General features: G+C 40.6%; 1 protein-coding gene across 2 annotated transcripts in view; it reads right to left on the minus strand.

The window, feature by feature from the left end:
* Nucleotides 1-5,015, minus strand: part of LOC111152363 (DNA primase subunit 2) — a 330,198-nt gene extending 325,183 nt beyond the window's left edge. Inside the window, exons 1-3 of one of the 2 annotated variants that reach the window (XM_022510876.1) lie at nucleotides 4,939-5,015; nucleotides 3,824-3,985; nucleotides 1,922-2,025 (exon numbers count right to left, since the gene is read on the minus strand). In XM_022510876.1, coding sequence (XP_022366584.1) covers nucleotides 1,922-2,025; nucleotides 3,824-3,977 — 258 coding nt within the window. In that variant the 5' untranslated portion in view covers nucleotides 3,978-3,985; nucleotides 4,939-5,015. Of the gene's footprint in view, nucleotides 1-1,921; nucleotides 2,026-3,823; nucleotides 3,986-4,849; nucleotides 4,868-4,938 lie in introns of those variants that run through there. The other variant, XM_022510877.1, reaches the window with a different exon arrangement.
* Nucleotides 5,016-25,809: the final 20,794 nt, after the last annotated feature.

The raw sequence follows: 25,809 nt of genomic DNA on the forward strand, positions 1-25,809 counted from the left end.
ACTCTTAGAAAAGCTGTTTCAGTCTTCACTAGTTGACCCAAGCTCGCTACCACACCACCTTCCCTTCTCTCTCAACAGATAACTTCACCTACTTTACAGAAATTAAAGGCCACAGGCCAACTTTTGCAGCTCCAAGCTTCTACATCCACACTATACTACTTTCCCTTCCATCTCTGTGAACAAAAGATCTCTCCCTCCTCCTACATAAACTAATCCCTAAACCTAAGCCATGCAACCCTTCTGCTCTTGCCCCCTAAGGATCTTGCTTTATCAAATGCTCCCTCAGTGTCTTCAAATTCCCTCTTCTTTCTCTTCCAGATTTCTTCCCTCAGCTTATAAGCATGTTCAAGTATCTCCTGTTGCGTATGCATACCTTCTCTTTTCCCTATACATTTTTCTGTATTCAGACCTGCTTCTCCCTGTCTTTTCAGCTAGCCATCTTAAAATAGTACACATCCCATACCCACCTCTCTCCCCCAAACACTGCCATCACTGGCTTCTGCCTCTATCTACAAGGCCCAACCAAGCTGATAAATCCAATGGATTCTGTACAATTCATCTTATATGAGCCTAACCTTCTGAAATTAAGTAGTTAAGGGTAACATGAGGGAGACAAAATGTCTGGATTTGAATCTTGGTTCTACCATCTACCATCTTATAAGCCTGGGCCAGTTACGTAGCTCATCAATAACTCCATTCCCTTATCTATAAAATAGGGGTGACGATAGTATCTGTCTCATAAGACTGTTAACTGGATTACACGGGTTAATATATGTAGTGTGCTTAAACTCTGGGATACAGTAAGCATAATATGAATGCTTCTTATAATATGAATGTTGTTAATTGCTATGGTATCAGTATTTATATTATGATTATTATGTCAACTCCAGCCTTCCTTGGCTACCATGCCATTATTATCTCCACTGATCTCCTATCTCTCAGGCAGCTCCTTCTCAATCTCCTTCCCAGACTCTCCCAATCCTACTTCACTTTAAACATCGGTATTCTTCACATCCTGTCCGCCATCATCTTCTCACTCAAATATTTTCCTCCTCCTGATAATACCAACTTTCTTCTTAAATCCATACCTCCACTCCAGAGGTCTCCTAAGTACAACCTGTATACATATCCAACTATCCACTAGGCACTTCCATGAGCACCTCAAATTCATGTCTAGAACTCAACATCTTTCTAAGATTTGCTTCTCCTCCTGTAGATCATCTCTCAAACTACTATCACCATCCTCCTAGTTGTCCTAACCAGAAACCTGGGTGTCATTCCTAACTCTTCTCTCCCTTCTCCCTGCAATCAGTCACTAAAATCTTTTCCTTCAACCTTCACGGTATCTCTTAATATCAGTCTCCTTCTCATCATTTTCAAGCTGACTGGTTTTCCTCCTACCAGACATGGCCCACTCCATCTGCTGTTGGCAGCTATCTTCCCAAAATAAAAATCTGATCACATCTATCAGATTCAGTTCCAGCACTACCTGGAACCGGGATGCCTTCCCAAACCTCCCCAGTGTGAGCTGGGTAATTATATGTGCTCTTGGAGTTCCTACAGCAAACATCTAACAGCACCCCAATGCTGTGGTGTCCAGGGTACGTCTGGCAAGGTCTGGAGATATGTACTGGGCAGAAGCCAGAGACGCTACTGAGCATCCTACAATGCACAGAACACTCCCTGCACCAAGGAATTATCAGACCCAAATGTCAGTAGTCCTGAGGTTGAAAAACCCTGCTGTATTATAATCACTATAAGCCAATCACCGTAGTGGACTACAGATATCCCTTCAGGCAGAGTCTATGCTACATTAGTCTTTTTTAAAGCCCTGTGCCGAATAACAGATCTTTTCCACAACCAAAACTCACTATATAAATATATACAAACTGAAGAACATCTCTTTCCCACTTTTACTTACTCTGTAGGAAAACTTGAGCCTTCTTATCTCACTCTCCAACTTACTCTGGTATGGCTCAGCTCCTTTCACATAGCTCACACCAAGATTTTCAACTGCTTTTAGCACTAGAAAATATTTTAAAAACAGAAGAAAACAATGTATGAATGCAAGAAAATTTTTAAAAACTAAGTCCCAAGACAAACTCTTTGAATAGCAATCCCATAATTACTTATTTTTAAAATATGACAAACTATAATGGCTTTATTTTCTGCAAGTACATTATATAAATTATATAAATTTATAGGAAAATAATCTCCATCCAAGTGCAGAAAATATCCATGTCCCATAACATAATCTAATACCAGGGATTCTCAGAGGGAGAGGGATGAGGGATCATCACTGCTGTACTGAGCCACCACTGTTGAGGAATTCAAGTGTGTTGGTACGAAAAAAAAATTAAGCACCCTTGTTTGCATCTCTCACGTGGAACTGTCAGTTTGCTTCATTTGCTCAGCATAGATGCAACAGAAAAAATAGCCCTTCCTTTACTGATGAAGTAGAAAAGGAGAAGACAAAAGCAAAAAAGCAGAACCTTTCAACAATTCAAGTGAACTGTCCTGAATAGATCCACACAACTGTTCAATGGTTCCCAAAGCACCTTGTCATTCCTTCCTCAGATGAACTCTACTCCCATCATTATGAAAAGCATTTTTATAATTCAAGAATGAAAACCTTCTAAAATGAATCCTGAACGTAAACCCATGCCCCACAAGCACCTCACTATGGTATCCCAAACTAAACTCATTCTCTTCCCTTCCATCCTACCTCTCTTCTGGCCATCCCCATCTCCACTAGCATAGTTTCTAACCACCAGATCATCCAGAATGGAATTTCAGCCACTCCCACCTGCCCTCTCACTCCTCACATCCAAACAGTTACCAAATCCTTCAGGAATACCTCCTTAGTATCTCTTAAATGGCTCCCTTCCTATCCCTGACACTGTTACTGACTTCGCTCAGGCCCTCACCATCTCACTCTTTAAGTGCCAAATGTAAGGGGCACTTTTCAATCACCTTAATCTCTATGAAGCACCTGACACTGCTAAGCTTCCTAAAACCCTTTTCTCCTGTGTCTTCATTCTTCATTCAACAGGCTCTGAGAGCTCCCTCTCTGTACTGTCACTCGACTCTTCTAAAAGTGACTAACAGTATTGTACCTTACCTTCTGATTTTCCCACAAGGATATCCTAGAACATAAACTCAGAAGACACTGCCATTATTTGTTTCCATTTATGCCTAGCTTATTTCTTTCTTTCACCAGCACTCAGACGATAAATAGGCCCGCAATACTTACACCCAGATATTATACCACTAGCTTGGCACAAAATGCCCTTGGTTATCCATTCTTCTCCATCTAACCTAAACTTGTCCTTGTCATTGTTCCTCAAATATAACATTCTCTCTCATGGCTCCAAGCCTCTGTACAGTCCACTTTCTCAGCTTGAAAAAAACTTTTACTTTTGAGAAATTTCTACTCATCCTTCAAAGTCCAGATTACATTTCAACTTCTGCAAGGAGTCTTAATCAGTCTGAGTCACTCCCACCTCTTTCAAGAGCACTACTATTAACCTCTAGTAAGACACTTAAAATACTAAATTACAGTTACTATTTTGGACGTCTGTATCTATGTACCAGAATACAGCTTTAACGAATATGAGAATTACATTATTCATCTGAAAATCCCCACCCAACCTAGAATATAATGGCATTCAATAAATATATACTGTACAACAAATAAAATAACAAGCCCTCAATATATATATTTCTTGAATGAATTGAATGAAGGAAATAAATTACCCTCATTCGTTCCCCCAAAGTGTAAGTGAAGTTGTCAAGAACATACACAAATACAAGTATCACTCACATTTAACTCTATCAATAGCCAAGCTTTCAAATTCGATCAACGATATGCTTTCGGAAGGTGGCTCCAAGTAAAACTGAAGGCTATGAGGGTAGCAAACATTCCTTTGGTCACCTGTCAACCTCAGTCTTTTCCAATTTGCTCGAGAAAACTGCATCTCGTTACCTTGGAAGGAAACATAAAATGGTTAAAATAATGGCAAATAAGTGTTGAAAACAACAATCAAGTGCAAAAAATAACTTCACATACATAGGAAAAAACTGAAGGGCATGCATAAAATGTTAACAGCGGTCGTCCCTAGGTAATATGTCCTTCTGTATATTCCAGAGTTTCTACAACACACCTGTAACAATTCTGTCATGAGAGTGGGGGCGGTGTGTGCAAGGTGATTTGCAGGTGGTGGTCATAACTTCCAAGAACATGAACGTGAGGCTACGTTGCCTGTTCACTATAGGTCTGTGTGCCACCGCCCTCGGACCTCTGCAGTCCCAAGAGTTGAGTTGAGATGTTATACGGGCTGCAATCGTGAATTCGGAGGAAAGCGCGGTAGGTTCTGGTTTCCAGAGAAGAGGCTTAATGGACCGGGTCCAGTTACCCACTTCCCAACTCATGACCCTGGGAAACAGAACACGTCTTTCCAATTCAATCTTTCCAAACTCTGTAAGAAGCAACTCCAAGCTCCTTACAAAAATAAGCCCCCTCGGGCGCCTGGGTGGCTCAGTGGTTAAAGCCTCTGCCTTTGGCTCAGGTCATGATCCCAGGGTCCTGGGATCGAGCCTCACATCGGGCTCTCTGCTCGGCAGGGAGCCTGCCTCCTCCTCCTCTCTCTCTCTGCCTGCCTCTCTGCCTACTTGTGATCTGTCTGTCAAATAAATAAAAATCTTAAAAAAAAAAAAAAAATAAGCCCCCTCGATCCTACCTGAGCCCTTCCGCGAAGCTTCTCTCTCGACTCGCCGGCACCTGCATCTCAGCCCCAAACAATCAATACCTAATTACCCCCTCCCCACTATGTCATCCTTCGGCTCTCACCGCTGGTAAAGTGCTCTCCCTTCTTTCCCCACTGGCAAGCTCCACACCAAGACTACTGTCCGTCCCAAAGCCGCAGGAGATCCTCTTACCTGCAACCACACAAAATATGAAGAACACAAACACCCGACCGGCACTTTCCTCAGATGGCGGGAGAGTTCATACGGGATCGGAAACGGAAGTACCGGGACCTCAGAGGCCGCCCCCCGAACGTCCCGCCCGCCCAGGGCGCGCCCCGCGCATGCTCCATGAGGCGCTCCTGGGTTCTTGAGCGAGTTTAATCGGCTTTGCCGGCTTAAAATTTTTTAAATACGCTGTTGTGTGTTTCCAAATTATAAACTGCACCTCCTGTGTGTGCCATCGGTAGCTTTTGGTGATTGAAACTGGGGTACTGAAAGGCTACCGGCAGAAATGTCCACGCTCCGAAGAGTATGGAGCTTTAAACCAGAGGGCTAGACGATTCCTCTGAAGCTAGCGGAGGAATGGAGGAGAAATGGGCGTCTAAGGAGCTCCTTTCGCACCCGGCTCATTAATAGGGGCCCTGTTTTTTCTTGTTTAATCTCTCACCGACCCTATAAGATAGGTTGTATTACCCCCATTTTACAGATGAGAAAATAGAAGCTAAAAAATGAACGGTAGTTTGTCCACCTATGCACAGTACATCTTGTTTTTTCCTAAGGGACAGCAAGCCCCATAAAGACAGACTCTACCTTCAGTTCTCCCCCGCCCATGCCCCGCAAAATAACTGGAACTAGAATGCATGAATGCACACACGCAGAAAACGCTCCGGGGCCTACAGAAGTTAGAAGAGATTAGGCTCAGAGGGAAGCTGAGCCCATCAGAAGGGGTGGGTCAGAGCCACACCAAACTCCAACTCGACAGAGTTGTAGGGTTTTTAAGAGCTGGAAATGAGCTTCATCTGTGGCCTCTAGGAGGCGTGTCTTATTAAAGTGGCTGGGGAAAGATCTAGTAAAGGTAATCAGCAATTTGAAATGAAATGTTCAAATTTTTAGAAATGCAAAATATATCGAAACAATACAAACTTAAAAGCATCCCATCATGAATCAAACCGGCTAGCACTGACTTTGTGTCAGGACGTGTTCTAAGTGATTTCCCTATCAAGTCATTTTATTCTCATAACTTTATGAGATAGGTTTTATTATTAACCCATTTTACAGATCAGGAAACCGTAGAACAGGGAAAGAAGTTACTTCAAAGATCACCCAAGTGACAGAGCCAAGTTCAAAGAGAGAAACTGTCTCCAAGCACCACAGTGCTAACCCGCATACAATACTAATGCCACGTTATGACAGCAGCGCCTCACTTTAATTCTTTCCTCTCTGTATCAAGCAACATAATTAACATAACCTGGTATAAAGAAGACACCTGAAAGCATGAGAACTGCCTGAAAAAACCTGGAGCACAGATGGTAACATTTACATGAATATTTGTCTGATCTCTGGATAGGGAACAAATGCAAATAAACTGCAAAGAAATCTAAGGATTTGACTATAAAAATGTAAAATTGGGCATCTTAAAAAAATGACAAAATTTTTTGCAGTCATCACACGAGGGGAAAGGCTTACCATAACTAATACCATCAAAATGTAAAGAGCTTTGTAAGTTAATTAGAAGAAATGCTGACACAAATTGAAAAATGGTTAAAAAAAAAAACCAGCAATAAATAACCAATGATAAGATGTGGGGAAAAAATTTATCACTGTCAGCAAAGAAATTTTCCCCTACAAAATTGGCAAAGATTTTACAATGAAAATACTCAGTGCTGGGCAAAGTCCAGTACGATGAGCTTATATAGGAATTGATTGTAGTGCTACAAGTCCGGAGTACAATATAATAATGTGTGTTGTGAGCCCTAAAAGAATTCATACAGTTTGACAAAAAATGTCACATATATGAATCTGTTCAGAAATGGACACAAAGGAGCACCTGGGTGGCTCAGTGGTCAAAGCCTCTGCCTTCGGCTCCGGTCGTGATCTCAGGGTCCTAGGATTGAGCCCTGCATCAGGTTCTCTGCTCAGTGGGGAGCCGGCTTCCTCCTCTCTCTCTCTGCCTGCCTCTCTGCCTACTTGTGATCTCTGTCAAATAAATACATAAAATCTTTAAAAAAAAAAAAAAGAAAGAAAGAAAGAAAGAAAGAAAAAGAAATGGACACAAAAATTTGTGTTCAAAGAACTTTATTATGGGCGCCTGGGTGGCTCAGTGGGTTAAGCCGCTGCCTTCGGCTCAGGTCACGATCTCGGGGTCCTGGGATCGAGTCCCACATCGGGCTCTCTGCTCAGCAGGGAGCCTGCTTCCCTCTCTCTGCCTGCTTCTCTACTTGTGATCTCTCTCCGTCAAATAAAAAAAATCTTTAAAAAAAAAAAAAGAACTTTATTATACCACACCTAGAGTGAAAACCCAGAAAAAAGAATAAATAATTTGTAGTATAGTCATACCATGACACATTACACAGTCATTCAAAATACATGTTTTTGAAGAATATTGACTTGGAAAAATGCTCAGGATACTATCAACAGCAGAATACATAAAACCATATATGCCATATGAGCCCAATTTTGTAAAAACATTACCTAATTGACAACAGTCATTTTTAAATTACCTTTCCTAGTAAATAAAATTTTAGAAAATTTGGAAAATGTCAAATGAAAAATCCACTTATGATGCTGCTATCTGCTTATACTGTCACTCAGGGACAAATACTGTGAACATTTTGTTTTAAGCAATAAAACTTCATGTTTGATGAGAAAGAATGAAAGAAAGATGATTTTGACATGCCAATACATTTTTCTGCAATGCTTCTGACTGCCACAAGGAGGCTGCCCTCTGCAACTCTTTCTCCCTTCACTTGTGCACCTATCCCCAAACTCCCCTACTCCTACAATCTGGGCAGATTGTAGCCTTTGCAATCAAAATTTGAGGTGCAAGGCAGCCACTCTGAGCTATACCTGGTTTTTATTTAACTTTTTTTAGCTTTGTCCTCAGTCCAGTCTTAAATTTGCCCACCTTTAAGTGTCAATACCCATTTTTCTACAATAGTCAGTATCTTTTAAATAATTCTTTGGACTATTAAAAAAAAATTAGTGGGACGCCTGGGTGGCTCAGTTGGTTGGGCAGCTGCCTTCGGCTCAGGTCGTGATCCCAGCGTTCTGGGATCGAGTCCCGCATCGGGCTCCTTGCTTGGCGGGGAGCCTGCTTCTCCCTCTGCCTCTGCCTGCCATTCTGTCTGCCTGTGCTCGCTCTCTCTCCCTCTCTCTCTGACAGATAAATAAAAAATCTTTAAAAAAAAAAAAAAAATTAGTCTACTACAACATACAACTGCTTTATGTTAGTGGCAACTAAGCCACTGGCAGTGAGGCAGACTATAGGGGCATTTTATGGTATTTTTAAAGTTCTGTTTTAATCATTCAAAAACATTTGAAGGCTTTCCACAGCGTGGTCCGAAGATTTAATGACTTTATTTCCTACCACTGCCCTTCAGCCTATGCTCTGAAATACCAACTCTTTCCCAAAAGGCCTTGCACTTCCCTGTCTTATATCTCTCTTTGTGGTGATGCCTCCACTTCAAAAGCCCTAACCAATTCTCCTGTAAGAATTCTACCTATCATTCAAATAGTCAGCTGCTGCCTTCCTCCATCCTCTAGAGCCTTTGCTTATGCCACCTGGACTGCTCCTCACTTAAACCACCATGTTCCTTGTAATTCTATATATAGCGTAATTCTTCTTCTAGTCATAGCCCTATACTACAAAGGTTCTTAATCTTCTGAGAACATGAACCACTGAATGATTTGATGAACACACTCCTCAGAATACCCTCCCTTGGTCATCACCTCACCATGAAGAGTGTTTTCTGTATTCAGAGGCAACTGTAATATACATCCACACATCACAGTGCCAATAATGCACGACGTTATACATTTCAGTAACCATATTTGGTAAGTCACACAAGCTCTTTTGTATATTTATTTCATCAAAAAGAAATGGAGTAACACGATGCTCAGCCATGGCAACCAAGATGCGTATAAATTATAGACCTCAACCTCACAAGCCGGGGGAGGAAAAGCACATATAAACACACAACTTTTACTTCCATTAGACCATAAACATCTCAAAAACAGGGATCAGTAGGTCATTCATCTTTGTAACCCCAGTGTATGGCACTCCAGGGACCGCCAACAAATATTTACTATACTGAATTAATGTAAAATATGAAAGGTATATTAAAAAAAAAAAAAAAAACAACTGGGGGCGCCTGGGTGGCTCAGTGGGTTAAAGCCTCTGCCTTCGGCTCAGATCATGATCCCAGGGTCCTGGAATCGAGCCCCACATTGGGCTCTTGGCTCATCGGGGAGCCTGCTTCCTCCTCCCTCTCTGCCTGCTTGTGATCTCTGTCTGTCAAATAAATAAATAAAATCTTAAAAAAAAAAAAACTGATGGGTTCAGCCTGCCATACAACAGATGGTTTGAATCAAAGGTTTGAATCCAACATATAAAAGTTCAAGTCCTCATCTGAAAACTCCATACACATTCCTTCCAGAATGACTTGGCTCCCCAGTTTAGCCTATAATAAGCACAGAGTACCATCTCTGATGAAATTTCCATGAATCCTCACTGCTCACTTGGGTGCCTTTCTGGACATTACCCAGCTAAAGGCGGACTGCCTCATAGGGCATTCACTCTTAGATGACTCCACAGCTCTAAGAGTTCTGTCCTGTAGTATGTCACCTTTACAACTAAAATTTTAGTTGCCACGCTTGCTAAGACAAAGTGAGTGTTCGTTCTTCTGTGCAGGGTGTGCTTCCCTAAAAATCAAAGGTGTGGTACACTTCCTTACACAGTGAGGACTCTATAAAGTCTAGCTCCAGCCAGCTCTGCTTGCCATGGAAAGCAAAGACAGGAGGGACTTCCAGCAGGAGAGCCAACCCAGAAAATACCACACAGTTAGCCAACACCGATCCCTCCACCCTTTCATTTCACTGACCACCTCTGGGACATGGCAAGGAAAAAAAAACTAAAGGAGCACTTTGTTCTTTCTCCCTTCAGATTGCTTTTATTCATCTAGCATCAAGGAGCAAGAAAATTAGAGAAAAAGCATATTTGTAAGGGGAAGTACAGAAGGGGAAGATGACTCTTTCACATATCAACCTTATATGATTTGGGTTGTTTTGTTTTGTTCTGTTTTCTTTAATCCCCTTCTATTTTTACTTTTTTATTAATATATAATGTATTATTTGCCCCAGAGGTACAGGTTGGTGAATCGTCAAGCTTACACACTTCACAGCACTCACCATAGCACACCCTCCCTAATGTCCATAACACAACCACCTTCTCCATACCCTCCTCCCCCCAGCAACCCTCAGTTTGTTTTGTGAGATTAAGAGTCTCTTATAGTTTGTCTCCCTCCCGATACCATCTTGCTTCATTTTTCCCTTCCCTACCCCCCAAGTTTCCTACCTTGCCTCTCAAATTCCTCCTATCAGGGAGATCATATGATAATTGTCTTTCTCTGATTGACTTATTTCACTCAGCATAATACTCTCTAGTTCCATCCACATCGTTGCAAAATGGCAAGATTTCATTTCTTTTTATGGCTGCATAGTATTCGTGTGTGTGTGTGTGTGTGTGTGTGTGTGTGTGTGTGTGTGTGTGTACCATCTCTTCTTTATCCATTCATCTGTTGATGGACATCTAGGTTCTTTCCATAGTTTGGCTATTGTGGACATTGCTGCTATGAACATTCAGGCGCACATGCCCCTTCGGATCATTACATCCGGACCCTTAGGGTAAATACCCAGTAGTGTGATTGCTGAGTTGTAGGCTAGCTCTATTTTCAACTTTTTGAGGAACCTCCATGCTGTTTTCCAGAGTGGCTGCATCAGCCTGCATTCCCACCAGCAGTGTAGGAAGGTTCCCCTTTCTCTGCAACCTCGCCAGCATCTGTCATTTCCTGACTTGTTAATTTTAGCCATTCTGACTGGTGTGAGGTGGTATCTCATTGTGGTTTTGATTTGTATTTCCCTGATGCTGAGTAATGTTGAGCACTTTTTCATGTGTCTGTTGGCCATCTGGATGTCTTCTTTGCAGAAATGTCTGTTCATGTCCTCTTCCCATTTCTTGATCGGATTATTTGTTCTTTGGGTGTTGAGTTTGCTAAGTTCTTTATAGATTTTGCATACTAGCCCTTTATCTGATATGTCATTTGCAAATACCTTCTCCCATTCTGTCAGTTGTCTTTTGGTTTTGTTGACTGTTCCAACCTTATATGATTTGTTTTAGAAATACTAATTCAGTACCTACTGAGTGCCAGGCAATGTCTTCTGTGTTAGGGACACAAAAATGATGAAACAGCCAAAATACCTACCCTCATAATCCTTTTCTTCTAGTGGGAAAGAGAAAGAACAAACAAGAGAAGTATATACATCATTATTTAATACATTTATACATTTAATAATGATGTATATACTTGCTAAGCAGAAAAGAAAAAAGCAAAGTAAGAGGGTATAAAATTTTTAGAGGAGGCTCTGGAATTTTAGAAAGGGTAGCCAGGAAAGACTGGCTATGGACATGACCATGAAGCAGAGACCAGAAGAAAATTAGGGATTTAGTTACATGCATCTTCAGGAGAATAGAATTTCAGAAAGATGGTAAGGCATATCATAGTTCCCTTGTATTTAAAACAATGTGAAATTGGGCCAGGAATAGACAGATCAACCAAAGAAACAGAAAAGAGAAGCGGAAATGGACCCACGCCTATGAAGAAACTTGGTATTCAAACATCTACTGTATAGCCTGATGCAGAGAAAATGGACAGCTCTAAATGGTGCTGGGACAACCGGCTATCTATATGGGAGAAAATGTGTTTCCTACCTCCCACTATAAACAAAACCCAATTCCAGATAGTTCAATGACTTACATGTGGAAGGCAAAATTTTAAGAATTTAGAGCAAATATAAGGATGGTCTTAATATAGCAAAGACTTTCTTAAACAAAACATTACGAAAAAGCACAGCTTTTTCACAGCATGGCCTACCACTCTGGAGATGAATGGTGGTGATGGTTGTACAACAATGTGAATATACTTAAGGCCACTCAACTGTACTCTAAAAAATGGTTAAAATGGTAATTTACATTATGTCTATTTAACACAATTTTTTAAAAAAGCACACGCCTAGGGGCGCCTGGGTGGCTCAATGGGTTAAAGCCTCTGCCTTTGGCTCAGGTCATGATCTCAGGGTCCTGGGATGGAGCCCCGTATTGGGCTCTCTGCTCAGCAGGGACCCTGCTTCCTCCTCTCTCTGCCTGCCTCTCTGCCTACTTGTGATCTCTGTCTGTCAAATAAATAAATAAAATCTTTTTATAAAAAAATTAAGAACTTGTTAAAAACACATGAAAATACATTTTTTAAATCACCGTCAAATTGGGAAAAGAAACTTATCAAATATAATTAACCTAGGATTAGTGTCAGAATAGAATCAATAGAAAAAAGATTAAAAAAAGAAAAACACACATAGAAAAGAGGGAGGAAAGAACTCTGAACAGGTATTTTACAACAGAGGAAATATAAATGACCAATAAACACACAAAAATATGTGCAACCATATTAGCAACTGGGGAAATACAAATTAAAACCACAGTGAAATAATAATCTACACACTAGATGGGAAAAAATTTTTTTAATCTGAAATATCAAGTATTGACAAGGAACTCATACACTATAGGTAGGAGTATTAATTGGTGCAACTACTTTTGCAAACAATTTGACATCATCTGGTTCATTTAACCCTTTGTCTCAGTACAATAATTCTACTCTATGTATATTCCCTAGAGAGATTTTCATGCAAAGATGTCAAAAACCATTAACAAGAATGTTCTTAACAACATTAAGATACTGAAACACTGAAAACTACCCATCATCAGGAAAATGGGTAAATAAATTGTAGTCAATTCACACAGTGGAATTAAAAAAAAAAGTGAAAATGAATGAACTACACATTTGCAACAACATGGATGGATCTAGAGTATATTATGTTATGTGAAATCAGAGAAAGGCAAACACCATGTGATTTCACTCATATGTGGAATTTAAGAAACAAAACAAACAAATAAACAAAGGGGGCAAAAATTACAAACCAAAAAACGGACTCTTAACCATAGAGAACAGATGGTTACCAGAGGGGACGTAGGTAGGGGGAGAGGTGAAATAGGTGAAGGGAACTAAGAGAACATTTATCATCATGAGTACCAAGGAACATATGGAACTGTTGAGTCACTAAGTTGTACACCTGACACTAATATAACACTGTATGTTAACTACATTGGAATTAAAATTTTAAAAAAAGATAAAGAGGGGCGCCTGGGTGGCTCAGTGGGTTAAAGCCTCTGCCTTCGACTCAGGTCATGATCTCAGGGTCCTGGGATCGAGCCCCGCATCTGGCTCTCTGCTCAGCAGGGAGACTGCTTCCTCCTCTTTCTCTCTGCCTGCCTCTCTGCCTACTTGTGATCTCTGTCTGTCAAATAAATAAATAAAATCTTAAATAAAATAAAATAAAGAGAGGAACCTGGGTGGGTCAGTAGGTTAAGCAGCAGATCTTGGTTTTGGCTCAGGTCATAATCTAGGGTTGTGAGATCAAGCCCCATGTCAGGCTTAGCACTCAGCACAGAGTCGGCTTGAGATTCTCTCTTCCTCCTCCCCTTCCCCTTCTGCCGCCACCTTGCTCTCTCTCAAAAAATAATAAAATTTTTTAAATAAAATAATAAAGAAATATTAACACTAGGATAAAATGAATGAACTACAAGTTAATATATCAACATGAATCTCAGATATGTAATGTTGAAGAAAAAGCCACAGTAATATATATCTATGTACTAGATCTCTTCCATTCCACCCCTCATCTTACATTCCCACCACCCCCATGCTCTCTGCTCCTGACTAACATGGACCATATGTCTACCTGTCCCTTCTGCTTTCTGCTTCCAGAACTTTTTTAAAAAATATTTTATTTTTAAGTAATCTCTGCACCCAACATAGGGCTCAAACTCACAACCCTGAGATCAAGAGTCACATGCTCTACCAAACCAAGCCAGCCAAGTGCCCCTGCTCCCAGAAATTCTAAAGTCAATTAGAGAATGCCAAAAGGAGATGAGAAGGAGAGAAGAACATGAGATCAAAGTATTTATTCCACTAGCTGCCTCCCTGCAAAGCTGCATCTTCAACCTGTCCTTGCTCTTTCAAGGTCACCAACTTTAAAGGACTCTCTCACCCTGGATCTGGGGCAGCTTCCCTCCCTCTACTTTTCAGGTTCCCACACAGTAACATATCAACTTCAATCAAGTCCCATTTGGTTGCACTATCTATCCTTTTTGGTTCCCTACTCCCACACCTTTGTAAATAGTCTCTGCCAATTCTTTTTTTTTTTTTAAGATTTTATTTATTTATTTGACAGAGAGAGATCACAAGTAGGCAGAGGCAGGCAGAGAGAGGTGGAAGCAGGCTCCCCGCAGAGAGCAGAGAGTAGAGAGCCCAATGCGGGGCTTGATGCCAGGACCCTGGGATCATGACCTGAGCCGAAGGCAGAGGCTTTAGCCCACTGAGCCACCCAGGCACCCCCAATTCTGTCTTTCAATTAGTCTCTTGAATATGCCATCTGTCTCTCATTGAATATAATTCAGCCTTTATATAAAAGCTAAAAAAATAAAGAAATAATACATTGTTCAGGGATATATAATGAAGGTGGAAAATTATCAACAAAGCAAGACAGTGTGGCATCTGGCTGGCTCAGTCAGAAGAGCTTGAGACTCTTGATCTCAGGGTCATAAGTTGGAGGCCCACATTGGGTATAGACATTACTTTTTTTTTTTTTAAGATTTTATTTATTTATTTGACAGAGATCACAAGTAGGCAGAGAGGCAGGCAGAGAGAGAGAGAGAGAGAGAGAGAGAGGAGGAGGAAGCAGGCTCCCCACTGAGCAGAGAGCCCGACGTGGGACTCTATCCCAGGACCCTGGAATCATGACCTGAGCCGAGGCTTAACCCACTGAGCCACCCAGGCGCCCCACTTTTTTTTTTTTAAGAGATTACTTAAATAAACACAAAACTTAAAAAAAAAAAAAAAGAAAGAAAGCTAGAGAGTGAGCCATATCAAATTCAAGATAGTGGTTAACTGGGGCGCTTGGGTGGGTCAGTCAGTTAAGCATCCAACTGTTGATTTCAGCTCAGGTCAGGATCTCAGGGTCATGAGATCAAGCCCTGTGTCTGGCTCACATTCAGTGGGGAGTCTGCTTGACATTTTCTCCCTCTTCTTCTGCCCCTCCCCGCCCAATTGCTCATGTACTCTCCCTAATAAATCTTAAAAAGAAAAAGATAGTGGTTAACTAAGAGTGGGAAAGAGGAGGACGCACTGTTTGGGTATATGGGGCTTTGAAGGTTCTGGTCCTATTAGAGTGCTTATGCTCTATCAGGGGTACATGTATATTCCTTTAGTCTTCTACTTTAAGCAATACATATATGTATAGGGGCAATTTTAAAAGGAAAGGAATAAACACAGCTGGGAGACAGCCCAAGAAATATGGAAAGTAAAATCTTCCCACACATAGTGTCCCATTGGGAAATGTTTGCAAGAGTTTTACTTCTATTTCTTCCCCCCCTCCCCCTCACCCGGCATCTCATCCTCACTTCCTATCCTTCCAAGACTCTTAGGCCTTCTCCTCTCTCTCCCTATTGGACCCAAGACAGATCTGACATTGTGACAGGGACTGAGATTTCCAAGCATGGACTGATGAAGGCTCAGTGGGAGATCCCTGCCACCTCCATCCATAGGCCTGGGGCCAGAAGCTCACTCTGACACCACAGATCCTCTTGTTTTCCTCATCTCTGAACCATGCAGGTGCCAAGCTCCAGGTACTTTTAACTGAGAGCCACCACCGCCTAAATTTTCACCCTCACTTGCCAGTGTCATCTACTCCTTGCTGTAGTAAGCTGGTAGCAGGGGTTGCCTGAGCCTCCCCTGAAGTTTGTCCTGCCTGGGGCTTTTCACCACCCAGATATTTCGAGGTTGAATGTACTAATCTGGCCCTCTCTCTGGGGTAGCATAGTAGGAGTTCAGCACAACATCCTGAATCCCGGTCTGGGGCTGAAGATGGAGATATGGGAGGGATAGGAACTATGTGGGATTTAATCCAATACCTCTGCTTTGAGTTTATCCATATGGTGAGTGTGTGGAGAGGTGAATGAGGGGTGCAAAATGAATTTCATGAAAACATCCAGTAAAACTGTTCGCTCTTGGTGCTATTTATAAATATAGAAGACTAATAATGAATAACAGAAAAAAATCTGACCTTGGTTGAGCTATATGGAAATAATTTCTGAAACTAGCATTTATGAGCTCTACTTATCATTTATAGGTAATCCTATGCACCATAACTTTAGGCACTTCATTGCTCTGTGTCAGATTAATTTTTGGCAGAATTTATTTTATTACAGTGTTAATTATTTATGCCAGCTCAGGTTATCTGAAGACTATAAGAAATACCCATTTCTGGGCACCTGGGTGGCTCAGTCAGTTAAGCATACAACTCCTGGTTTTGGCTCAGGTCATGATCTCAGGATGGTCAGATTGAGTCTTGCCTTGGGCTCCGCGCTCAGCACAGAATCCACTTGAGATTCTGTCTCTCCCTCTCCCTCTGCCTGGCCCCCTCATGCGTTCTTCCTCTCTTTCGAAATAAATGAATCTTTAAAAAAAAAAAAATAGGGAGAAATACATCTTTTAAGTAAGCACATAACCCAATTTGGTACCTCACAACTTAGTAGAATGTCTCTATTGTTCCTTCCCTAACTTTTTTAATAAAGATTTTATTTATTTGACAGACAGAGATCACAAGTAAGCAGAAAGGTGGGGGGGGCAGGCTCCCAGCCGAGCAGAGAGCCCAATGCAGGGCTCAATCCCAGGACCTTGAGATCGTGACCTCAGTCGAAGGCAGAGGCTTAACCCACTGAGCCACCCAGGCTCCCCTCCCTGCTTAAATTAAGTGGATTGGATTCCTCTGTGCTAGACCCATTCACTTAGAATTACCTTATATGTGTTCAAAGGAATTTAACTAAAGAATGGGAACATAAGAATCCAAGTCACCCAAAAACTATCCTCAAATACAATTTAGCCTTATGCTCTATAATTGATAGCATTTTCCAAGACACTGTCCATATAACCTGCTGAAGTAAACTGGTGAGTTCACGTGAATTTAACAAGATCTCAGCAACATTGGTTTTTCTTTGCATTCAAACCACTCTGAATATTTAAACTTTTACTGAGACTAGTTATAAAACCATGAGCTCCTTGAGACCAGGCCGACTATCTTGTTCGGTTTTGTACTCCTGCCTCTGCCACCGTTCCTGGCACGGACAGCTATCCCATAGCTGTCTGTTGAACTGAACTGAACTCTTCTGTATTTATCCTTAATTCCAGATGGGCCCTCAGACGCTCAATGATGTAATCCTTCACAGAAGATGTGTTTTTACTCCAGATTTTGGCTTTCCCATTGAAATTCCTGATGAAAATATTTTCTCTCAGTTGGCTGAGTTTTGGAAACTGAAGTAGGTATAAATATGATCCTGCTGTGATGCCAAGATTTAGTTCCAAGTTGACTAACTGACTGGTAATCCCATCTAAAAGTTAACGTCCTCGGCTAGATAATGACTTTAACATTTCAGAAAAACGGAAATAAAGAAGTAAAAAAATAAATCTTTGACTCATCAGAACACTTGAGGATCAATGTTCAGAGTTATCCAAAGTAGAGAGAGGGAAAGGGACCTTCCTAGCATCTGTGGAATCACATCATCCCCATGTCCTTCTCTTTGAACAATAAAACACATTCTGTCAGTCAAGGTCCCATGTGGTTAAAAACATCATCCATCTAGAAGGAACATGATCTTTCCCTATGAGGTTAAATGTTTTAGGGTCAGTGGCCCAGAAGCAACGTACTATGTACTTGGGACTCTACCCTACACGGGCTTCACACCTGCTGCTCTCTTTCCAGGCCTCCCCACCCTGAGGCCCCAGGCAGTGGGCTTGCAAATCACATATCCAGCCTCTTTCCCAGGGGCTTCTTTGCACCCAGTTCAACACCCACTGCCTCCTCCCCTAACCCCCACAAAGGCCCAGCCACACAGGCAACTCTTAGAACCAAGTCAGTTTTCCACAGAGTACATTTTTGAAGGAATTAGGGTGTTTTGTGCTTTTTCTAGTGGAGCGATAGGAGCAGGTGTTTTCCTGAAAACTCTGTGTAATGACCTTAACTGTGGGAATCTTCTGTTTGCTATGAAGGGTTAATCCAAACAGTTTTATATTAAAAAAAATATTGATTCCAGGGGCACCTGGGTGGCTCAGTGGGTTAAGCCTCTGCCTTTGGCTCAGGTCATGATCTCAGGGTCCTAGGATCGAGCCCCGCATCTTGCTTTCTGCTCAGCAGGGAGCTTGCTTCCCCCTCTCTCTCTGCCTCTCTGCCTACTTGTGATCTCTCTCTTTCTCTCTGTGTCAAATAAATAAATAAAATCTTTAAAAATATATTAATTCCAGACTTTTCCAACTCTATTTGTTTCCTAATAATAATGGCATTTGTGGACACATAATAGTTTTCAAAGCAATTTTACTTATATGCTCTAAACCAGGATTTCTCAAATCAGTTAAATCTCTGGGGTTCCTTCTTTCAACTATGATTTCCATTTTTCCTTCTATTCTCTATAAGCTTAAAAGTTTTAAAAAGAGCATATCCTGGGTCATCTGGAAGACTATATGTTATTTCCAAAGAGAGCTAGATGACTTCGGTGCTCACCACTGCATATGACACAATCACACTGGTGTCACAGGGTTGTCTGAAATGACAGTTTGCCTTGCCGTGTATTGGTCAACATGTCTAGCTCCTCCTAGATTATTAACAGCTTCTAAAGTCAAAATGTCAATCATCATCCTGCACCACCATTGTTCTTAACTTGGATTTTCTCAACAGTTACACAGATAAAACTAGCTTCTATCTTTCAGTCACAATTTGTATAATTTTCAAATGCAAGACAATCTCAGGAATAAGCCTTAGGTTTCTTAAAATATTTAATAGTCAAGACTTGATTTGATATTGTGAAAACAAACCAGTATAGAAAATAAAGGACTACTGGAAACACAATGGAGGTGAACTTAAACATGAAAAGCATCCATTGGAGCCAAATAAGATAAATGATGCTTTTGGTTCACTAAACAAAGATTTTACAGTCGATAGAAGAGAGATTTGTGGTAGGACAGTTGTGTTTTCACAGGACTTACAATTAAAAAAAAAAAGACTTAGTGGCTCCAAAGAACCTGCTCAGCCCATCCCACCAGTTCTCAGTTGATACTGTAAGTAGAAATATTGCTCTGATTCCGCCTTTGTATGTACAAACTTTCAACAGAGTACAAATAGTATATATAAAAGTAAATATACAATGAAGGATTTTCAGTGAATGGTATTTTCAAATTTTTCTCTCTTGCATTTTGTAGGGAATAATTAACTTGATTGCTCCTCCAATTGTAGTGGTTAAAAACAGAATGCTTTTTAAATTTTTATTTCTATTACTTTTTTAAGATTTTACTTATTTGACAGAAAGAGAGAAAGAGGGAGAGAGCACAAGCAGGAGGAGCTGCAGAAGAAGATGAAGAAGCAGGCCCCCCACTGAGTGGGGAGCCAGATGTGGGGCTTGATCCCAGGATCCCTGGGATCACGACCTAAGCACAAGGCAGACCAACTGAGCCATCCGGGTGTCCCCAAATTCACTTTTTTTAAAATAAATAAATAAATAACCAACTACGGCAATGACAATGATTCAGATGATGATTTGCCATGCTCAAAATAAAAAATATCAACTAAAACAGTGACAAAATATTTGCGTTATTAACCTTAACATGTGCTTTTTAATTTCAGCAAAATGTCATCCAGCAAATAAATACTGTCAATACTGGAATTATACTGGCCTTACAATTTTGAGTTTAATATGTAAATGCGCTTAGGTTTTATATGGGTGTCTAAGCTACACACATATAAAAATTATCACAATTACAATGACATCAAAATGATCTACATCAACTCTGGGATCCTTGATAATTTTCTTCCTCTTAAAGACTTTGGGTTACTCGAATTTGAGAAATACTAGTCTAATCATGAAATAGATTAATAGCAAACCTTTTGATTTATAATGCTACTCAGGATAAATGTTATCCATGGAAACCTAAAACAGTTTTTGACAAATTTAGTAATTAAAAAACAATTTAAATCAAAATTTTAAATTTAAAAAATCAATTATTACTTTGTTTCAATGATTATTTTATTTGAACTGGAAATAATGGATTTTTATGACAGAGTCGATTCCAGAATGTACTGGCTTAGGGATAGAAGTACTAGCCCTTTTGGAGTATTTATTTTGTGGGAGATAAACAATATTATTAAAAAGCACTCTTCCAAATGGCTCAAGGTTATTTAGAACATCCACTAACCCTAATACATTTCTAAGATATTAAGAAAAATGTGTTTTAGTAGTCATATCCTTTGAGAAATAAAAATAATACTTTCATCACTAAGACATTTTAAATATTTATCTTAGTCATTTGTGCATAAGCCAAGCAACAATTTTCATTTCTCTGCTGGACACATAATTTTTTATGAACTATTTAAAATTCAACAGCTGCTTTGAAATCAATGAAACACATGGAAAAGTGCTAGAGAAAATTGAAAAGCCAAGAATATTTGCTAATGACTCAAGGATATACTTAATGAAGCACTTAAAGATCAAAAAACTAAATAACCTGGAATGAAATATATATATAATGAAAAGTATTTACATGAAATTAAAAATATGTGTAATATATATATTTTCTACTTTTATATATATTCAAATGGAATTCTGTTCAAAAAACTAAGTATTTAGCACACACTCATGCTTAAAAAATTTTTTCCCTAAAAAATTGTATGTTCTCATGATAAAAGCCCCAGGTGAGGCCACATTTCATATTTGATGTTTCAAATTTGGAAGGGAAATCAGTTCAAATTTGGAAGCAAGAATCTTGTGACCTCTAAGGTCGGGACTGAAAGTTCTACTTTAGGTTTTGAACTTCCAGCCAGTAACTAGGATTGTCTTCTGACGTATCTGTCCTAGATAGGTACCATGGAGAAGACAAAGGAAAATAGAACCAGAGTTGCATCAGGATTCAGTCTTACTACATTTCATAATTTAATAAAAGGGCATTTTACTGAAAGTCACTGGACTACAAAACAAAGAGGCAACCCACAGAATGGGAAAAGATATTGCAAATGATAGTACAAAGGGCTAATATCCAAGATCTATAAAGAATTCCTCAAACTCAACACACATAAAACAGATAATCATGTCAAGAAGTGGGCAGAAGACATGAACAAATGCTAACAATTGTTCATGGCTACAGACACATGAGAAATGGCTATCAGACACATGAAAAAATGTTCATCATCACTAGCCATCAGGGAGATTCAAATCAAAACCACATTGAGATACCACCTTACACCAGTTAGAATGGCCAAAATGCACAAGACAGTAAACAACAAGTGTTGGAGGGGATGTGGAGAAAGGGGAACCCTCTTACACTGTTGGTGGGAATGCAAGTTGGTGCAGCCACTTTGGAAAACAGTGTGGAGATTCCTTAAGAAATTAAAAATAGACGGGCACCTGGGTGGCTCAGTGGGTTGAGCCTCTGCCTTCGGCTCAGGTCATGATCTCAGGGTCCTGGGATGGAGCCCTGCATCAGGCTCTCTGCTTAGCAGGGAGTCTGCTTCCCCCTCTCTCTCTGCCTGCTGCTCTGCCTACTTGTGATCTTTCTCTGTCAAATAAATAAATAAAATCTTAAAAAAAAAAAAAAGAAATTCAAAATAGAGCTACCCTATGACCCTACAATTGCACTACTGGGTATTTATCCCAAAGATACCCCAACATTCATACCAGCAATGGCCACAGTCACCAAACTGTGGAAAGAGCTAAGATGCCCTTCAATAGACAAATGGATAAAGAAGATGTGGTCCATAAATACAGTGGAGTATTATACCTCCATTAGAAAGGATGAATACCCAACTTTTGTATCAACATGGATGGGACTGGAGGAGATTATGCTGAGTGAAATAAGTCAAGCAGAGAGACTCAATTATCATATGGTTTCACTTACCTGTGGAGCATAAGGAATAACACAGAGAACATTAGGAGAAGGAGAGGAGAAAGGAGTTGGGGGAAATCGGAGTGGGGAAATGATCCATGACAGACTGTGGACTCTGAGAAACAAACTGTGGGTTTTGGAGGGGAGGGGTTTGGGGGGTTAGGGGGTTGGGAGGGCCTGGTGGTGGGTATTAAGGAGGACACGTATTGCATGGAGCACAGGGTGTGGTGCATAAACAATGAATCTTGGAACACTGAAAAAATAAATTAAATAAGTAAAATAAATTTTAAAAATAAACAAACAAACAAACAAATAAATAAATAAATGTGTTATCTGGGAAGACTTTCCAAAAAAAAAAAAAAAGTTGCTGGAAGAACATACTTTTAGAATATAAAACAATCTGGGATGCCTGGGTGGCTCAGTTGGTTGGGTATCTGCCTTCAGCTCAGGTCATGATCCCAGGGCCCAGGGATCAAGTCCTGCATCCAATTCCCTGCTCAGCAGGGAGCTTGCTTCTCCCTCTGCCTGTTCTGCCTGCCACTCCCCCTGTTTGCATGCTCTTTCTCTCTCTGACAAATAAATAAATAAAATCTTTTAAAAAATAAAATAATATAAAACAATCCCTCCCAACACTGTATTGACTAACCTTTCTAAACCACATGGTCCTTACTTTTCCCATTTTGCTGCAGGCTGGCCCCACACAAGCAGTGGTTTTAGGACTGGTGCTTGGAAGTCACTGTGCTAGACTAAAATGTTCGAAGTGATAAAATTCTGTGCTTCTTGTATCCCATCTTCTCCTCTAGTCCACTCCACACTTGGCATCCAACCAACTTGTTAAATGAACCAATGAATAAAGAGACAGATATACATTTCTTCTGGAGTCCAATAAAGAGCTGAGCCTAAGTCTTTTGCAGTTAATTAAAGGGAAGCAATAGGGAAGGCTGAAGATGGGCCAGGCCCATTGCAGGTTTGGGAACAGAGAAGAGAGCTGAGAGTCTGTTCTCCACCTCTCCTCTCCCATGTTCCCTGATTGACTGTTCAGTTATCTTACCGAAGCCAGACATACGTGTCTAAAGTTGAACCTTGCTGGAGGGGATAGCCTCAGAGCTATCAGGGTTTAGTTTATTCTGCAGGCCCTGAAAGTGGTGGCACAGCAGGTGGGTCTCTCTCTTCTGCAATAAACAGCTGGCAAATCCACAGAAGGGTTGATGCCCTTTTTCTATTTCATTTTGATTTCATCTTAGAAGATGTGTGTTTCACAAGAAACAACACGTACTGACAAGGATGCAGAGAAAGGGGAACTCTCTTGCACTGTTAGTGGGAATGCAAACTGGGGCAGCCACTGTGGAAAACAGTATGGAGGTTCCTCAAAAAGTTAAAATAGCTACCCTACAACCCAGCAACTACACTGCTAGGTATTGGCCCAGAGAATACAAAAATACTAATTTTAAGGGATACATGCATTTTTTTTTAAAGATTTTATTTATTTATTTGACAGACAGAGATCACAAGTAGGCAGAGAGGCAGGCAGAGAGAGAGAGAGAAGAGGAAGCAGGCTCCCTGCAGAGCAGAGAGCCCGATGTGGGGCTCGATCCCAGGACCCTGGGATCATGACCTGAGCCGAAGACAGAGGCTTAACCCACTGAGCCACCCAGGCGCCCCGGGATACATGCATCTTAATAGTTACAGCAGCATTATTATCAACAATAGCCAAACTATGGTAAGAGTCCAAATTCCATCAACAGCTGAATTGATAAAGAAGATGTGGATAAAGAGATACAATGGAATATTACTCAGCCATCAAAAAGAAAGAAATCTTGCCATTTGCAATGATAGGGATAGAGCTAGAGAGTATAATGCTAAGCAAATTAAGTCAGTCAGAGAAAGACAAACACCATATGATTTCACTCGTGTGTGAAATTCAAGAAACAAAACAAACGAACATGGGGTGGGGGGAGAGGTAAACCAAGAGAAACTTTTAACTATAGGAACAGACCAATGATTACCAGGAGAGGTGGGTAGGGGTTGGGTGAAATAGGTGATGGGAATTAAGGAGGGCATTTGGATGAGAATAAAGTGTTGTAGGTAAGTGTTCAATCACTCAGTTCTATACCTGAAACTAGTATTACACTGTATTGTAAACCAAATGGAATTTAAATAAAAGCTTAAGAAAATAAAAAGAACTGGCAGGTAACAAATGGGACATGGGAGAATAGGACAGGGGAGGCAGGGAGGAGAATGCAGAAACAAAATGAATCACATTTGTTTTGGGTTTTTGTTTTTGTTTTTTTTTTACTACACCTGTGTTTTATTTCAAAATGCATTTTCTATACATTATTTTTAACTTCTGCAGCAGTAAATCACTTTGGGCTTAACTTTTTTTTTTTTAAGATTGATTAATTGATTTGACAGAGAGAGAAAGAACAAAGCAGGGGGAGAGTGTCAGGCAGAGGGAGAAGCAGGCTCCCCGCTGAGCAGGGAGCCTGATGCAGGACTTGACTCCAGAACCATGACCCCAGCCAAAGGCAGATGCTCAACCAACTGAGCCACCCAGGCGTCCCAGGCTTGATTTACCATCTTACACAAATGAAAATAACAGAACAAAACTCACAATTTTTACCATTACAAAAAAAAAAAAAGCAAATGCTTCTCAGAACTTGGAGGGAGAGAATGAAGGGGGGAATCCACTCCTTTACACAAGAGACCACTCCTCCAGCAGTTAAAACTTTCCTCTCCGGGGTGATACTTAACTCCTCTCACATCTGCCTCTAGCCCTGCTTCCTAGGGTCAAGCCCCTACGTGCCCTGCATGGCCAGCCTGCCTAAGCCAGTTTACACATCTCCTCCTCACTTCTTCTGCCTTGTCATTCTGTTAGCATGGGGTACCAGTCTGCAAAATGATATTTTTTTTAATGATGCCTAAATTTTTTTAAATTTTCACTTTGAAATAATTCAGACTTATAAAAACGTACAAAGTAGCACCAAAAATTACCTATCAAGCTTTATCAGCTGACCCCAAAGGTATTATCCCACTGACATCTTTGTCACCCAGGATACCAGGGTATATTTGGCTGCCATGTTTCCTTAGTCTCCTTTATTTGAGACAGCTCCCAAGCCTTCCCTTGCCCTTTGTGTCCTTGACACTTCTGAAGAACGCTAGCCAGTTGTTCTGTAGACTGCCCATGCTTCCTCAAGATGAATCCACATTGTACAATTTGGGCACGAGTATGTCCTTACAGGAGAAGATGTTGTGCCGGTTCCTCCATTCTTCCCACCCAGACTTAGGTTATTTCAATCTGGGGTTGGGGAAGATGTTTTGCTCTTATGTTGGGGAACCAAGCAATGGATGGGAGATGTGTAGCAAGAAGGAATGCACTCAGTTCTGCAAATGAAGGGTCAAGGTGCTGCAGACCTGTTCACATGGAGATAAACAGCAGGACCTGGGCAATTGGGACTTGCCTGTCGTTCAGAATATATTTGAAGCAGTTCTTCAGTTCTTGCCTGGAAATTTTGTATTTTGTATTTTGTATTTTGTTTTATCCCCTCCTTGCACTCTCTTCTTATTTCCCTAAAATCAGTCAGTTCGTTAAGAACAAAGCTAGAGACTATGATTCTAACTCATTAGATCACAACATGCTATTACCCAGAAATAGTCTTTTCTCATGGCAAACATTTCCTTTGCAAGAAGAGAAATTAAGGACTTTTTTTAATGGAATTAATGTAGACTAATTCACTCCAAAATAAAATAGCGTTTT

This window comes from Enhydra lutris, unplaced genomic scaffold (genome assembly GCF_002288905.1).
Source record: "Enhydra lutris kenyoni isolate GAN:26980312 unplaced genomic scaffold, ASM228890v2 scaffoldscaffold28, whole genome shotgun sequence".
Taxonomy (NCBI): Eukaryota; Metazoa; Chordata; class Mammalia; order Carnivora; family Mustelidae; genus Enhydra; species Enhydra lutris.